The 16,156-nt window shown below is 40.9% G+C and overlaps 1 protein-coding gene across 1 annotated transcript; it reads right to left on the bottom strand.

Moving 5' to 3' along the window:
- Positions 1 to 3,121: 3,121 nt before the first annotated feature.
- Positions 3,122 to 14,585, bottom strand: rai2 (retinoic acid induced 2). The gene is made up of 2 exons (XM_008281306.1): positions 14,460 to 14,585; positions 3,122 to 5,595 (listed from the first exon to the last, which is right to left on the bottom strand). The coding sequence occupies exon 2, from the start codon at positions 5,515 to 5,517 to the stop codon at positions 3,889 to 3,891; it is 1,629 nt and encodes a 542-aa protein (XP_008279528.1). The 5' UTR covers positions 5,518 to 5,595; positions 14,460 to 14,585; the 3' UTR covers positions 3,122 to 3,888.
- Positions 14,586 to 16,156: the final 1,571 nt, after the last annotated feature.

Genomic DNA, 16,156 nt, shown 5'->3' on the forward strand with positions numbered 1-16,156 from the left:
TATGGCATGAAATGTTAGACAATAGCTGCCAAAACAAGTTAAGAACACTTTAGCAACTTTAAAAAATGATTCAAATTGATCACAAATGTCGAAATCGTGTTCTCAGATTGTCTTCGAAGTTCAAAAGCATTCTTACTCAGCGATTCCGTGAAGGCAAACCAAATTAGGCATAAATCTTAAGGTTACCACAGAGGACACGTCGGTGTTTTGAACTTTAAATCCTTTAGGACTGATTTTCCCCAATCAATAAAACTTAACACTGCTGTTACGGTTGGACTGTGGAAACTGTGACACAGCGCTCACATGAGAAACGACTGAATTACTCGCTAGAGATGAGTCCAATATAAACCAATCAGCCACGGTATTAAAACCACAAACAGGTGAAGTGAATAACATTGATTATCTCATTATGACGCAATGTTGTGCTGGGAAACCTCAGATTCTGGCATTTGTTCAGATGCTACTTTGACATGTACCACCCGCGAAAGATAGATAAACAATCCATGACGTCTCTCATAGGCATCTGAAGCTCAATTTGATGGCTTTGGCTGTTGCCATGTTGCCAATTAATGAGTCCTCCTGACTCCCAGTTAAATGGGTAACATAGTGGAGCATGGACTGGGATATAAAAACATCCACCTATCGCTAAAAGCAGCCACACTCTTAAATATACATACATTTAACTCTTTATGGGGCAAGTGACCATATGTGGTAACTTCCTTGGACGTTCAATATGTCCACCTTGTGCCTCTCCTTGAGGTTCAAGAACCATGTACACTTTGATTTAGTTTTTATATTAGTGCCAATATCACTACCCTATGAAAAATGGTCACTAAACAGATGTTCCAGGCACTTCATAAACGCTTTGTTACTGGTTTGCATTGAACTCCACTTTGATTTATTTTTTGAGATTAGTGCCAAAACCACTACCCCAAGAAAAATGTTACTAAATGAACTTGCCAAGCACTTTAAAAAAACGTTGCGACTGGTAATTACCTCAAACTGAAATGTTTCTAAATAAATGTTTTTTTGCTTTTATTTATCGTAAATTTCCTTTAAAAAAATAAATAAAAATAAAATGTCGACGGGCATGTTACCACATATCGTAACTTTATTAATCTTGATTTGCAACACTAATTTTTTTTTTTTTAAGTCACAAAAGTAAAAAAAAAAATCTTGAAATATCCTTCAGCAACACCCTAGGGTTGAAATTTTCATTTTCCAAGTATTTCAAGGAGTGCCCTATAAAGGGTTAAGCCTTAATACAATTGAAATGGGTAGGTTACATCAAAGTTAACTCCCTGTACTGTTGTCATGAACAGGAAAATTATCTATAGAGACCAAAACCGCTTTTGTACCAGGCTGTAAACATGTTTATTTCTATTTCAAAACTGAACATTTTAACATAGGGAGATTGACTTACTTTTAGAGACAGCCTCAAGTGGCCACTTAAGGAACAGCAGTTTTTGGCACTCATGTTTGGAGATAGCTTAAGGTTCTAAAGTAAAAGTCCAGGTACCAGACACAACAAGACACCTGTACAGGTCCTGTGTCCCTACTCTGACAGACCAGGGCTGTTTTGATGCCATAAGAGGGGAAACACAGTATTAGGAAGGTGGTTTTAATGTTGTGAGTGATCAATGTAATCACTGTCACAATATTACCCTCTTAAATCCTAGAAACTTGCTGAAGTGTCGCCTTTATTGTTGGTATGTACACTATATTTACTACATGTACAGAGAATAAGAAAGCAGGGCTGATTGATTTTGGGAAAATATCCAATTGCGATTTTTTGTGTGACAGACACTACAATTTGATTTGAAATTTAATATTTTTTCAATATAATGATAGCTTTAAATCATTGCCACAGGAGGCACCATCAAAAGCCTGACTGTCACACAAAGAGGACGCCGTGAATCTGTAACACCACTGAAGCGACAGATTCAATCCTGGGTCAGACGTTCTGCATAATGTACATCCTAAACTGCAGCCTTTGCGATTTGCTAATTGCTTTGTTTCAAATTGATTAACAGTTCAGCCCTAAAAGAAAGTCAAAGTTCAAATAAATAAATAAAGGATCAATAACAGCCAGACAAGCAAATTTAGACCTCAGAGATTTTTAGTTCACTTCCATATAAAAAGCACACATACTGTACAGTAAGCAAACATTTAACTGCCAGCACATTTCAACTGATCAAAACTGCTGTCGGAAGCAAAAAAAAAGTGCTTCAGCAGACTGACAGTTACGAAGGAAGCTGCGTCTTCGTCTCCCAACTGATCCATCAGTATACAAACACACTGTATAAATAAAAGTTGTACAAATAATAAATTAGGGTGAGATCCTGTACAACTAAATCGATCAGTTCCAACTACTAAACCGAAGAGTTCTCTGCTGAAAGGACTGCAGGCATGAGTTAAGAGGAAGATGTTCCGCTAAAACACGTAGACATAAATAAAGAAGTGGTAAAAAAAAAATAAAAAAATGTTGAGCTTCTACACATTTTCCATCTCAGTTCATCTAGACAGTCTGCATATGGCTGTTATTAGTACTTGGCCTGTAATTCACAGATTTACATAACTGCTGTAATCACACGTGGGGCAATGCAGTTTCACCAGAATAGCTTCGGACACCCTGTAACTTTTCAAAACTAAACTATGACAAAGTGCACTCGATAGGATAAATAAACAACACACACACATACACACACAACAGTATGCTCCACATTCACAACTCTGGTCATAACCAAAGGACGGAAAAAAATACCATGCTCCACAAAACCATGAAAATGACACCAAACCACTTGGAACGAATGCTTTACACCGACATGTCTGATCAAAAAGGAGGGGCGGGGGTCTGATCAATACTGATTCTAATAACAGACAAATCACACACAAATACACAAACAGTATTTCCTCTCACTGAAGCCAGTAAAATGGCCATTACTTCTTCTTTACTGTGGCTGTTCCCTTCAATTTCATCTCAGTCGATTTAAATGAGATTAATGTCGAAGCTTCCGCCGAGATTCACTTAATAAGTCTTTCCATAAAAACAGCAGGGAGTTACAGTGTTTTATAATCTTGTTGCAAGTGTTGGCGAACTCAGCCAGCAACAAAAATAGCTCTTTTGTAGTGTGACTTTCTTTATATTTGGATAGGCCCATAGGAAAGATTTGTTTAAATGTGAAAACAATTAAGAGGTCCCTTTTTTTCCCTGCTGTTAAACAAAATAAGATTGTATTTTGTTGCGACCGATGGCTTTTGCCAACATTCATTTAATGAAATTGTGGCTCCGGCCTTGCCAAGTCATTATTAGCCTGTCGTGCTAAACCCCAACCAATCAGAGAAGAACGAGTCGCTCCAGTGAGCCACTGACGACTATGTGAGTTTCCAATGATGGGACATGTTTTAACAGTCGCGTCCTGCCTCTTTTTTTTTTTTTTTTTCTTCTCGTCAGTGCACTTATATAAAAATTACATGTGGAAACAAACCATGAACCAAAATGGAAGAATGGAACCCATGTGTCTTTGCAAGTCAAACATGTTCCTCAGCATCTCTGATTTATCTCCAAAGACACTCAGAGAGCCCATTGAGCTGCCAAACACAGAAACATTTCTGGTTTTCTATAACACTGTCGACTAGTGCATTATGAAAAAAAAAAGAAAAAAACAAACAAACAAACAAAAAAACCAAAACACAGCAATTTAGAAAAATCTAATGGAAAGCATTTCTGTAACTTCTGTGTCACACTGTCACACATTCAAGAGTCTCAGTTCTGGAGCTTCGACTGGACTTTGATTACAGAATGTCCCCACATGTGTTTTATGTTATTCGCTCTGGAGGGATTAGCAGAGAGCGGTCTGGCGATTAATCCCACTCCAGTCAGCGCTCTCACTTCCTGGGGAGCAGTGCTGCAAGTCTCTGCTTCTTAATGGGAAGGAAGTGGATCTCCTGTGAGCTGACCTTCTTCAGTTTGATTGCTCTGCTTTTAGAGACCTTTTTCAGCGGGTCGTTGGGGTCGTGCTGTTCCCCATGCGATGACGACGGCACTCCGTAGAGCTGCTGCAGAGACGCCCCCTGGCTGCCGTCCCGTTTGATGGAGAAGTTCTTGGTGGAGACTCCTGAAAGGCCTTTAATCTTTCCGCAGAAGATGGCAGGGATCGCATCTTTCACCGAGACGATGACCTTGGCCGTCTGCGGGGTGCTGACTATCTCCAGGTTTCCAGCTCCGCTCAAAGACGCCTCTTGACCCAAGGAGCTCGACCCGGCAGCGCTGCTGTCAACCAGCCACTTGTGCTGCCGGCTGAACTCCAGTGAAGCCAGACTGCCCAGAAGTTTGGAATCTACACTCTGGGTGCACTCAACCCCCAAAGACAGAGCAGTGCCACTTGGATCTTGACCGGACTGTAAAGCTGCCACTCTGTCAGACTGAACGCACTTTTTCCTCACACCAGGCACTGATAGGTCGAGCACACTGTCCTGCTGCGGACTGGGATATTCCTGTTTTGGTTCAACCGGACATGCCCTGACAGAAAGGTCCAGAGCCTGTCCTTCCTCTGGAGGAATCGAGGATGGGGACACATTTTGTGGCTGGAATGGTGGCGTGCATTTCCTTGAAGACAACGAGGGAGAGGTAGTATCTTTTGGCGAAGTCTGAGTGCTTTTACTCACAGTGCAAACTGGTTTTGGCATGTTCCCCTTGGAGTCCTCAGTCTGAGGGACAGGGATGGGGATGGGGAGAGGAACCGGCAGAGGCACTGGCAGGGGTATAATGACTGGGTAAGGGACCAGAAGGGTGGCAGGGGGAACCAGAGGGGCCAGAGGGGAGGAGTAGGGAGGTGTGAGGGGAGGAAGGGGGAAGAAGGCAGAACCTGGTGACTGACATGTTGAAGAACCTGCCTGGGAAGGGAAGAGGTCCTGCAAGATGGCTGCAAAAGCTGGATTCTGCAGGAGAGAGAGCAGGTTAGCATCCTGCGTCTGTCCTGCCGCCTTCTGGTCGGCAGCTGGAGGTAAACCGAATGTCAAAGGGTTCTGACACAGGACGTTGTTTTGGAGCGGCAACTGTCCGCAGTTAGGCGTCTGAGGAATAACAGAGGGGCTCATATGCTGGAGGACCTGTTGGTCTAAAACCAGGGGAAGGGACACTGGGCTTTGGCTTGTTATCAAGTACGGTGCTGCCCCCATTTGGCTGAGCTGAGGCCCCGCCGCTCCGGCCATCTGGAGGTGGATGGGCAGCATCAGCGGACTCTCCCCCAGACACACCGGGTGGAGCACAGTCGTAGCTACTTTGAGTGCCATTCCTCCTGGAGTTTCAGGGGTGGGACTCACCACTGACGGTGCCGGCGCCTCCGCTAGGTTAGTTCCTTTGCTCAGTGCTGTCCTGCTGCCGTCACAGGAGTCAGCAGGAGTGAGCGGATTTACTCCATCTTCCACTTTGCTGGTGACTTCTGCTCCTCCCACCTCAGCGCTGCACACATCAGTCTGCGGCTGTGTCATGGTGACATCATTGTTACCCTCCATGATTCAGCCCGAAGAGTCCACAAAAAATCCTCATCAAGTGTTAGTGACAGGTCTCATCCATTATTCTTCTATGTAGCCCTGAAACACAAAAAGCAGAATATTTAATCATGAGCAGCGCTTGCAAAAAATGTGAAGAATCTTCGTCTGTACCCAAAACGACACATAGTTTCGTAGAATTTTCTTGACTTTGTCCTTTATGTGATCACATTTGAAGGACACTCGCTGTGTGTTGTGTCTTATGGAACTCAGTAAGGATTACTGCTGGGAAAATTCTGTCTGTTTTTATATTTAGCATTATAAATAGACTTTCTACACGATAATTACAGCAGAATATTCTGTAGAAGTAAAACTGAGTTAAATTACAGCATGCTGCAGTGTCATAAAAGCAGGCAAGTCATTAAAAAGAGATTAAAGAAGAACTGAAGCAGCAGCTGCGACATAGTGAGTTACAGTATCTTGTGTGGATATAAGTTTAAAACACTGGTTCCTACACGCCCCATAATGAAACCATTCTGCCTGGCAAACACCCATGTCTTTGAAACTCCACACCTCGACTTGGGACTTTCTGCTATAAACGTTAGCATCTAACTTTGATGAAAAGGTCTCAGGTGTGACAAAGCTCCTCCAGCTTACAAGTGGTACAATTGGTGGTGTCCCTTTAAATAAAGCCCAACAAACAGGACCAGGCTCTCAACGTTCACTCAGCAACAGTAGCTGCTCACTGATGGAAAATCTCTCCCACTGTTGTAAAAATTAAAATGCTTTAGCTGTTCATTCGAGCAGAATTTTACACTTCATTAACAATTTATATCATATATCATCCCAAGTAACCAAAACAGCACAGGAAATTAAAACTGTGAATACAACTGGCTATCTATTGTCTCAGAGCTCAATTATCCCCAGCTGTAGCTGGGATTAAAGATTAAAAGGTAAACAGAGAATACAGAGGTAATAATAGACAGTGGGTTATTTGTCTAAGGTGCAACACTTTCAACCGCCTTGCTGTTAACAGGAACAGATATCATGAATACAAGTTTGCATGCCTACAGTTTTGATATTTTCTAATATGATGCCAGTAGAAGAATGATGTCATCTTTGTTAAGCGGGATAGGATTTGTAAAAATGAGTTTTTCAAGCAAAATATGGCGATTATTCTATTCTGACTCTATAATATGTGGATCAACCATCGATCATGGTTCAGAATTTGATGTGGAAACGTTCAACACACTTTTTTTGTTGTTTTTATTGAGAGAGTACATGTAGTCTTAAAACTAGGGGTTGACCAATTTGTATTTTTTAGGACCAATACAGCTATCGAACATTAGCATTCAAAAAGACTGACGTGAACTGGTGTGCATCTGCAATTAAAGCAAAAATCTTTGTGCCAAAATTTAGAATTACACAAATTCCAACAAGAAAACTTTGTTGAAATACCGTTGTGTATTCATGCTTTAAATATGTTTCATTAAAAGAAAACTTTTAAGCATTTATCCTGTATTACTCCTGAAAATGTACCCAATCAGATAGTGTGAGGTGGCTACATCAGAGTCAGAACAGAACATTTTAAAATCTATTTATTTAATTGGGACTCGGTTACTAATAATGATAATAAAAAAGCTGAATATCAGATCAGATAAACGGTAAAGCTGATAGTCAGTCAACCATTACTTAAAACACATCTCAAAGGGATTTTTGAGCTCTTTAAACAAAGTAGACGTGTCATTGATTAATCAAGGAATATTTACCAGACTAATCGATGTTAATGATAAATTGCAGTCTTCCTCCTACAGTGACTCACATTCCTCTCTTCATTCTGCTGCTCGTGTTTCCTGATTACAGACGTACAGTAAAGGGTTTCCTTTATTTAGCTGCCCATCCATCCAACCCTCCCCCTCCTCCACTCTTTGGTTCAGTCGCAGAGGTTAAGCCTGGGGTAATAAGCCATATGCAACTGGAGGGAGGGAAGCTTTTTATTAGCGAGACTTGGAACCCCCCAGCTACAAAATCTACATAGAAAAGGTCACACAGGAAGAGATGACCCAGTTTTGATCAACTATCTATCTAAACATCTATCCATCAACTGAGACAACACCTCCGTTGCTGTTGTGCTTTTTTCTAAGCCTGCTGCTGTATGTTGCTCTTCACTACATGACACCTACACACAACACATGTCCCCCCTGCACTGGCTGTCAACCCCCCAGCCACACATGCTGATAAAGTGTCCCACGGGTGCCTGGAGAAACAATGCACCCAATGTCAGCAAGGTCAATTATTCATACTGATGGGAGCGACGGGGATACAGTTCGTGCCTCAGAAAAAGGGAGAAACTTTAAATACCCGCAAACGTAGCAACAAAGTATTCTGTATCTTTAAAGTGAAAAACTCAATTAAATGCACGCATGCAGTTCCAATTTTCGAGCAAAAGTGTGACACTTCTTTTTTTCCTCCTCTGAGCAGCTTTCATGTGGTGTTGGGTTGCCTCAGTGAGCGGAGAGGAGGAGCCCTCTATCCCCCCAGGCTGGTTTTAGATTGTTCTGTAGCATAGATGAGACATTGTAATAGGGCTCTGATGGATTACATGGACGACTCTACAGCCAGGCGGTCGGCTGATAATCTTGTCGCCGGTTTGTGCATGAGAAAGGTCTGAGAAGTGTGGTGGGCACCTTGGGAATAGGAAAACATGCCTAAACGTACTCTGTAAGAACCCAATGAAGCTTTATAGTTTGAAGCCCCTGTGCATATTCCCCACCATACACTAGAGGAGACGTGTGTCTTTAAAAAAAAAAGTGTGAAGTCTGTGGATGATGAGCTGACAGGTCATGGCAGTCTACATCAGAGCCCCACTAGAGCTGCATTTTTGGAGCTTTTACAGATTTTAATGAGTCAGAAATTTTTGTGTCTAGATATCGGCCAATATTAGTGTGTGTGTAAGACACATATTTGAAGAGTTAATTTGCAAAAACAGATAACTCCATCTTTGTAGATTTTTAGAAAACATATTTTTTTGTTGTTTGCTTGGGATAATATCAATCAAACTGAAGTTGAGTAGATTTGACGCAGTAGAAATGACGTGACAAAAATAGAGACAACTCAAGTTTGATTGATACTGTCTCAGACAGACGATGGAAAAGTGGGCTTTCTGAAGGTTTGTGAAGAAGGAATTATCTGTTTTTGCAAATTAACTCTTCATTTCTTTTAAGCAATATAATTCACAAACCAGTTAGCAGCTTACCATGAAGACAAAGCTTGACTTTGACCACCACCTGCACAGCTTTGACACTTACTCTGCTACATGTGCTGCAGGTAGTACTGAAAATATAATAAACGAAGAAGTCGGAGCTTCTCTGCTGCAGAAACTATGTGATCTCTGTGACAATTATCTCTATCTACATTATCTCAAGTCTCTAGTTTTTTCTATACGCTATTCTGTTAAAATTTCACAATGCTGTAAATATCAGACTACATAACAATATATCAGTGACAGGCAAATATTGGCCAAAAATATCAGTTAACTGACATATCGGTTGGGTTGTCGTCTACTGTATTTATGTGTTCGACATGTTTGCCTTTACAGCAATGTATTTTGTAAATTATTAAGCAGCTTGTCATGAAGACAAAATTCGACTAACAAAGCTTGGTACCACCATCTGCTCAGCTGTGACGCTGACTCTGCTACATGTGCTGAAGACTCCGTTGAAACAATACGAAACCCCGGAGTCTGCAGGAACTATGTGATGACAAAGTTTCCAAATTACCCCAAGTATCTTTTTCTGTATGATGTTCTGTACAAGAAAGTGTTAACACCTGTGTATAGCGAGCGACACATTACTATGGAACAAAATAATAATGCTCCTAATTATTTCATATTTATTTCTCATTTAAAAATTGACCTTGCAAAATGGTATCCTTTTTTTGCTTGTGTTAGTATTTTACACCATTCTATTTTATTAACTGATTTTACTAGGTTTATGATGTCTATACATTTCTAGACAGACAAAAGGACTTCTTGCACACATATACTGCACCAATGCAAGAGCAAGACTGACTGATTTGTTTCCCTAGCATTCTCAGTGCCTCACTTTTCTTTTTGTTTGCTTTGATTAGAAAAAAAAACAGACTTAATATTCTAATTTAAGACTACAAGTAGGAAATTCTATTTTTCTGCTATTTAGATGCTGTAGTCTCACTTGCATTCCAGGAAGTTTGAGGTAAGACATTTCCTGCTTGATAACATGGTCATGCGGCCCAGACGCGATAATGCCTCCCTGACTGATATGAAAGAAGTCTTTCTTGGTTTGAGACGCCCTACACTGTCAGAGACTCCACTGATTCAGCCCGACTGTGCACAAAGTGAGGAAATAACCCAGATAATGAACTCACTCATTTGGCCCTTTTAACCTCAGGGTGAAATCCCTTTTTACACATCAACTTATGTGTGGAAATAAAAACTGTATTAGTAGGCATTACTCTGAGCGCCTCAGATCAGGTGACCTGACGCTTAGCAGTAATCGCCACTCGGGTGACATGCTGTTGGTGTGCCCCCCACCCACCCCCAGTTGGCTCAGTGGTTCACAGGTCACTGCTCCACCTCTTCTTCAGCTGAATCATGTGAGAACAATGTCAAACTCTGCAGATGAGCAGGAGGAGGAAGCTCAACCAAAGTGAACCAAAGTACACAGAGACCGCATTCGTCTTTGGGTTTTCCCTGTTACATTATCTGACTCCGTCACTTTGCTTTGTCTCTGTGTTATCACAGACAGAGAAGGTCAAAGAAAGATGTCACATAAAAGATGACACATTCTACAAACAATAAAGACAATAGGCAACGTAGTGCAGAGTTTTAAAACTGAAGAAATAAACAGGCTTCTACATCATCTGCAGTGGGAACAAAGAAAACTTCCAATTCTTTGTGGTGCATTTTTGTGCCATGAACGTAGAAACTGAAACTCACAGTGCAAAAGGTGCAAGTGGTTTGTTAAACTCGAGCCACTCTAACTGTCTGGTGCGCAGGGATGCTGGGTTAAGCTGTGACTTATCAATCAGCCAACTACAGTGTTTAACAATTTGATTTAGCGAGGTTCTGCACTTTAAAAGATAGATATCCAAACCAAAACACCAAAGAAGAAATTGATTTTGTAAAAGCCAGACAAAATAAGGTGGTAATGGTTCTGTGATTGTGGAAATAGGGCAATTTCCTCAAACAAGACAGCCGCTGATTCGTCCTTTCTGCACAGCTAAATCCATGTCTTCAGTTGTTCCTCTTTACATTCTACTTTAAATTCAGCTTGCAGAGCCCACGTCCTTGTGGTCAAATGGAAAAGATGAAATGCTACCAGCTCCTCCGGCTACATCTAACACCTCATAAATAGGCTGGACACACCAGTGTAAAGCTGCACACAATCAGGACGGATGGTCTGAGAATAGTGAGAAAATTGAACCTAACTTTATTTCCATAAATAGCTTCAGGTTAAACTTGTTAATCTTTCTAAATCCAGCTCGCTAACAGAGTTGGTGTTCCTCATTTCCACATGATAATCGAGTTTGGGCTATTAAAAATAGCTCCAGCATAATGCAATTTTCATGAAATATGAGCTAATGTAAGAAACATGCAACACAAACAAACTTGCCATCATGTGTTTGAATGAACGTGCACTGATAAAACCAGCAGCACTTCTAATGCCGTTCGTAAATCTCACACGTCATCTGTAAGAGGTCCATGTTCACTAGCCAGAAACAGCTAATTGAGTAAATAGGCTGGAATAGACCCACGGAGAGCCAAATGAGAACCCTCCCCTGTCCCCGTTACTGTAATGATTTCCACATTTCCTCTTTTTTCCCCCCCTTGCCTCATTGATGGAATGTAAGCCATAGTAAGTCAATAGCAGAGAGAAAACAACAACGCCTTCCCTCCAATTGCATTTAGCTGCACTGCAGTCCAATAACATTACACGGAACTACTCTCGCTCTTTTCTGGTATAGTTCTTCCTTGTCCTGGGTTTATATTCAGACCAGAGGAAACAAAAACACGGGGGATGGATGGAGCACGGCTGATGATCTAAAGGTCATCGCCCTCGACACCCCTCCGCTCCAATAGCCAATTACATCTCATTAGAGAAGCACTGGGAGCCTCATCATGATGCACGGCGCTTTCACATCAGTGCAGATTATCTTTTATTCAGCTGGTTGTCTTCCAGCTGATCCCCTAAAAACAGATGTCGTAATAACAATTTAACACTCATTACTACAGCTGAAGCGGTCGTCACTATGACTGCTATGTGACATCAAGCCTCTACTTTATCCAGCAAATTTGTTACAGATAATGAAATGGTGAGAAAATATAATCGTTCAACCATTTTAAAGCTCCTCTGAGGTCAATAATTAAAGCCCTAAAATTCCATGTAACAAAATGACATATTTAAAGGTGTTTTCTCCATGAAAAAAATCCCTTAGATGTACCTCAACACTGTTGCCTTATCTAAATCTCCAGTCTACACTCATCCCTCCCTACCTGCTGCATCTCAACTATGGACATGCTAACAAGGTAAAAAAACAACAACTTGATTCTTACCAGAAGGGGTCTCATAAATACACCTGGAGTTACCATACTTATGACCCCTGTGTGACAGATAGTCACTATTTTATCCGGTTTTTCTTTCAGAAATCAGATGATTTCTGAAATGATGATTTCAGATTTAGCAATTTCCCTGAGGTTTCCACCAAAGGGATCAATAAAGTCCTATTCTATTCTTCTATTCTATGAAATAGTGGAAAATTGAACCACATTAAAATACATTTACAACAGCGACCTGCACCACCAAATCAAGTATTATCAACTCAGTCTGTACAACAACTAAACTGCCTTTCTTAATTATGTTTTGAGGGAAACATCATTTTTATCAGATTACTTTTGTTTGTAGTGTATCACAAATTTGTTTCTAATGGACTTATATTTGGCATTTATTTTACAGTTTCATAGTCGCTCCTTTTCAGTCAACCAATCATATAATAAATGGGACGGGGTCACTGAGGCGCTTCAAGCATGTAGGTAAAGGGTCATATTTTACCCCAAACTATGACATATTTCCTACATCTGACCAAGCAGTTTCGATGAATTACCTTAACCAAGCTTGTAACATAAAAGTAAAATGCAGAAGTGTCCAACAAAGCATTTTATTCCTGAACTCAATCATGTAGTTCTCGTGCCTCAACAGCCAAGTGAAAACTATAAGCAAAAAATGGCAGAAAACAAAACTTAATTTAGAGACTGATGGTCTTTCAATCATGGGACATGAACTCTGGTTTTCTGGGTTCAAAGTCCTCCTTTCTCTCCTCCAACCTCCTAATTTGAACTTGGTCACTCTTTCAAACTGGGCCCTTTTCCCACCAAGGCACAGCTCACAAATTACATTCATGTCAAAGTTCCCCTAAAAACGTAATTGAGAATGCAGTTTAGTTGAACAGGAACGTAATTTTGTGGAGACAGAGTTGGTGTTATTGCACGAATGAGCAATTAAGTGGTTGCACAAGACTAGAAACAGTAAAAAGTGCATATTTTCCCCTTTAAACAAGCAAGGAATCGACTGATTATCAGCCTGGCTGATTATCAGATCCGATATTCAGTATTTTTTAGATTCTCTGTATTTGCAGTTGTTATTAACAGTTTCCTGATTATACAAATTCATCTAAAAATGTGCAGCTTTGGCTCTGATGCCATCTTTCTCCATCTGCAGTCACCCTGTGGTCTCCAGCATTGTCCCGCCCACAGCACTGTCTGATTGGCTAAACATCATGGCTAACAGCCAGTCAAGACTGAAGGATAAATGTTGGACGGTTCCCTTTTAATTAAACATATATAAAACATGAATTAACTAAGGCATTTCATTGAGTTTTGGAGTTTTTCTAAATTTTGAAACCAAGATTTTATTTGCACTGCGGCTCCAAATATCGTTTATCTGTCTCCTTGATTGCGAATAATCGGTATCGGCCTTGATTAAAACACATCAGTCAACCCCTACTTTACACCAGGGATCTGCAGCAGGCATTATTGCACCTATCAGCAATTAAATGGTTGCACAAGACACACTGACATGAAGGTTTAACAGGGACCCATATTTACCCCTTTATACAAGCTAAACGTTATAAAGAAGACGTTATGTTAGAAATTAGACATCATAGTGTGTTTTCCTACTGATGGTCTCCACATCTGTAGAATGTAACTTGCTGAAACTTGCTGTTTTCTGCCTCCTGTCTGGTCAGTGCACATGTGACAGGGCACTAACATGAGGGAACGAACCAGAGCTGTTGCAACAGAGCCCGTCTGTCTGTCTGTGCCACTGCCGGGTTCATGTGAGGATATTTTCCTTCCTTCCTCACTGGTCATAGCTCTGATTCCCTGCTCTCACACAGACATCCAGCCTCACCATGACAGATCCGCACATTACGAGGCCGGTCCCTGATGTGTCTGCTCCCCGCAGCCAGCCGACTGTTCGCCATGAAAGGCAGGGGGACTGTGCGCTGTGTTTGCGCACATCTCCGCACATCTCACGCAATAACTGGAAGGTCTGAGGGCGCATGAGGCTCCGCTGACATGAGCAGGGCGCAGACAGACGTCCCCGTGTTAAATAATAACCTGTTATTTCCCCTTCACGCTCAGCTGGCGTACATTTAATAAAGCAGCTCAGACACTACGCGTTGGTGCTGATACGAGCTAGCTGCGCACATCGCCTGAGAAATAGGGGGGAAAGGGGCTTTAATTCCGTTTAAGACCGACTCCACGCTACTGGCCGAATAATTCCCAGTTAATCCACGTGCTAATGTTAAAACGAATTAATGTTTCCGCGACGCAAAAAAAATGAGAAAAGCCTCGGCTCACGCTCTCCGCTGCTTTAATGTAATTCTTCCATAAAATGCCAGTTTGGTCACAAACGCCAACATTTACTCACCTTTCAAGCAGACGAGCGCAGCAGCAGCTTCCTCAGCGAACCGCTTTCTCTCAGCTAACAATGAATGAGAGCCGGAATACTTGGAAATAAATAGATAAGGTCGCTATTTATCTCTACATTGCGGTCCAGTCGAAGCGACTCCAGACTGAAGCTGCGCACGCAGCATCGTCAGCGGGTCCTCCCTCCTCCTCCTCCTCCTCCTCCTCCTCCACAGGACAGAAAAACAGCAGATGAAGAAGAAATGTGAAACAAATAAATGGAAATACTATGCAGTAGAAGATTTTTTTTAAAAAAAAAGAAAAAAATCAGTCATGTTGGTTTTTTAAATAAAAAAGTTTTTTAATGTGTTTTATTTTACATGGTGTGCCCTTTCATGCCTGTCCAAAAATGCGGGTAAAGCTTTAATTTAAGGGTCTTTTATTTCCAAATGGTTCTCATTAGGTTTCTTCGAAAAACAGTACAGTATTTCAGAGCAATGGACACATTTTTGAACTCATTCCCAATTAATTTAATTTAAAAACAAGGGGTTGAACCTGAGGGGTCCTGAGGTTCAAGGAAGTAGCAAATATGAGATTTATATGTATTCAAATACATAACTGACACAATAATGTCTCCAATCATACAGTTTAAATATGATCTTGATTAAATGTAACTTTAACCAACCAATGACTGACTAAAAATTAGAGGACAACACAATGGTCTTGACAAAGACAGCTCACATGGGCGGGACTTCATGTGTGGAGGCTTAATTATAATCCCAACACATGTTTTAAAGAAAACTATCATCAATATTCATTCTTTTCAAAAAAGCACCCCAGACAAACAGCTTGCATTACATTATTGGAAAGAAGTATGTGATTTTATAGTATTTTGGTAAATATTTGAGACAGTATTCAATAACCTAAATCCATTAATTGTGAGTACAGCTGAGACAGTAGATCCTAAATTGTGGGTTAAGCTCTTAACAAGGGCTTAAAGCTGGGGGGTCCTGAGGTTCTTACTAGGTCATGAAAGGAGGATATATGACATTTACATCTAGGCCTGCATATTACTGACATGTTGATAATGTTTTCAATCATACAATTTTAAATAATCTTGAAGTGTAACTTTAACCAGTCATTAACTGAATAAGTTATTACTGGACAACACAATGGTCTCGACAAAGACAGCTAACATGGGTGGGATTGAATATGTGGAGGCTTAATCATAGTTCCAACACATGTTTTCATGAAAATAAGGTACTAAGGTAGTATCTTAGTTCCTCTAGGTCCAATTTAGAGTTTTGTGTAATAAGCTTTTTATATATATATATACTTGATTAAATAAAACATTCATCAGCCACAACACTACAAAAAAAAACCAAAAAATAATAATCAACATGAATGCCCACAGTAATAATCTGAAAAAGAAAGGAAACAAGAGTAGCATTGAATGTAAAGAAGCTTTTTTTTGTTAATTTAGTACATAGTTCAGTATGTTTTCTGTGTGCTAAAATATTCTTTCTTTTCAAACAGTGCTCTCGACAGCTTTATCCTGGTGACTCGGCTGATGACAGCAGAGGTGGAGAATGGAGTTTGGCAGCTGAGGATGAGAGTCTGGTAGGGACAGAGCTGGGTGAGCAGGATCCCCTGGGCCTCCATATCAGTCCCAGCCAGCCTCAGGCTCTGCCTTGGGGCCCCGGGGCCTCTCATTGTTCC

Source organism: Stegastes partitus, unplaced genomic scaffold (assembly GCF_000690725.1).
Source record: "Stegastes partitus isolate 25-593 unplaced genomic scaffold, Stegastes_partitus-1.0.2 Scaffold228, whole genome shotgun sequence".
Lineage (NCBI taxonomy): Eukaryota > Metazoa > Chordata > Actinopteri > Pomacentridae > Stegastes > Stegastes partitus.